General features: G+C 55.5%; 1 protein-coding gene across 1 annotated transcript in view; it reads right to left on the bottom strand.

The window, feature by feature from the left end:
* Positions 1-1,794, bottom strand: part of PODN (podocan) — a 22,697-nt gene extending 20,903 nt beyond the window's left edge. The window contains exon 1 of the mRNA XM_011926298.1: positions 1,608-1,794. Coding sequence (XP_011781688.1) covers positions 1,608-1,655 — 48 coding nt within the window. The 5' untranslated portion in view covers positions 1,656-1,794. The remainder of the gene's footprint in view (positions 1-1,607) is intronic.
* Between the last annotated feature and the right edge of the window lie 243 nt (positions 1,795-2,037).

The following is a 2,037-nucleotide window of genomic DNA, read 5'->3' as shown; positions in this document are numbered from 1 at the left end:
TGTTGCCCAGGCTGTTCTTGAACTTCTGGCCTCCTGCCTCGGCCTCCCAAAGTGCTGGGATTACAGGCATGAGCCATTGTACCCAGCCTTGCTCTTCTAAGAATGCAGCAAGATAAGCCCCCTAAGGCCCCTTGTGTGTATCCAGCCGTGTGGGAGGTGCGTGGGGAAGAGCAGGGGAGCTCCCTGGTCTCCAGGAGTTTCAAGTCCACCTGGTGAGGAAGAACTCAGACCCCTGGACAGAGGGGCACTCAGCCAGCAGTGAGTGTTTCTCATGTGGAGAGCTTTAGAGATAGAAGGGCATGGGTTCCAATTCTGACTGCTGTGTAAGCCTGGATGAGTCACTTTAGTGCTCCGAGCCTCTGTTTACTAGTCTAAGAAATGGAGTTGGGAGCTACTTGTGAGAATTAAATGAAATAGTAGGCTCAGCCTGTCACCGCTGGCACCAAGTAGGTGTGACATAGCAGCGGATACTGTTACTGAGAAAGCAAGCGGGACCCACCATCTCCTCCAACCCCTACCAGGGAACCAAACCTCAAGGCCCAAAGTGTGAGGTTAAGGTAGGACTAGAAGAAGGAAGGGAAAGGGAGACCCAAATCAAGAGGCGGATCCTCAGCCCCCAGCACTACCTTCCTTCTACACTCAAATTCAGTACAAATCGACTGACCACCTGCTCTGTGCTGGGCCCCAAACAGTTGCATCTTATTGACTCTAATAGAAATCCTGGGACTACATGTTCGTCTTCCCATTCTGCAGATTTGGAGCTCAAGCAAAAAGGCTGGCATTGTTGCCCACCCCTAGAAAGCTCCTACTCAAATGCCCCTGCTCAGGGAAGCCTCTCCTGCCCCCTTGGCTGGGTTAGGGTGTTTCTGGGTGCTTCCACAGCAACCTTGGCCGGCTTTATCCTTCAAGTCTCAGCTGAGCCTCCCCTGTCTCCCCAAGCCTGGAGGGGATGCTGGGGAAATGTTTGCTGAATGAATGACTTTGTGAAAGGCAGAGTTGGAAAAGATCTTAAGATCTGCAATATGATCTGCTCTGACTCCCCCAGTTTGCAAATTAGTGTGTTAAAGCCAAGGCCAAGAGTAAAATGTGGGTCTTCTGACTCCTGCCCAGAGGCTTGAGTTGGCCTTGAAGACTGAGCAGGAGTTCTCCAAGTGGACAAAGTGGGAGAAACAGCCCTCTAGGCAGAGGCAGGGTGTGATCAAAAGGCAGGGGTGGGGCTAGAGGAGAGGGATGTGTGTTTAAGGAAGAGTCAACAGGGTGGGAGGCCTAGGTGGCCAAGGGCCTCCACCACCACGCTAGTGTTGGTGACAGGGACTCATTAAGGGTTCCAAGCAGGACACGATCAGCACTTTCATGTATGACTACACCAAGCCTAAAAGTGCCACCATTAGTAATCCCTTACCCTAGACTCAGGCAGAAGGGATAAAGTGTGCGTCCACAGATGACATGAAACACAGTCGTGTGACTCTGACACTTCTTAACTTGCACTTGAGGCTAGAGTAGACTGGGTCCTGGGCCCTAAGAGTGGACATGAGGGAGCAGAACCCCGCGACCAGTCCCCACGGGTCTTTCCCAGGGCAGTCCCCAGGCTCTTCTGAGTGACCTACCTCGGAATGCTGTGCACCTGCAGACCAGCTCGCCTCCTTGCTCACCATGAGCCCTCCTGCCTCACCGCTGCCTTCCCACTGCAGAAGGTTTCTATACAAAGGAGGGATAGGGGACGGGACCACCCAGGGGCTCTCCCGGTTCACACCAGTGGCGCCTCTTGGAGCGGAGCAGACCACAGCTTCCCCTTCCCTGGCCAGCCGGTAATCGAAGGGCAGACAGGTCAGTAATTCACTCCAAGCGCTGGGGGCGCATCCTCCGCGCCTCCCGGACCAGGTCAGTCAGTGCCGCGCGCACCCTGGCCAGGGTGCTCGCCTCTTGCTGCCGCGCCTGCTCCTCTCCAGAAGGCTGCGGCTCCCTCTCCTAACCCCAGCCCCCGAGGCTGCCAGGAGCCTCGCCGCCCCGCCACCACCTCCTCTTCCACCTGACGGC

Source organism: Colobus angolensis, unplaced genomic scaffold (genome assembly GCF_000951035.1).
Source record: "Colobus angolensis palliatus isolate OR3802 unplaced genomic scaffold, Cang.pa_1.0 Scaffold68, whole genome shotgun sequence".
Classification (NCBI taxonomy): domain Eukaryota; kingdom Metazoa; phylum Chordata; class Mammalia; order Primates; family Cercopithecidae; genus Colobus; species Colobus angolensis.
This window is presented reverse-complemented; position numbering and strand designations above follow the sequence as displayed.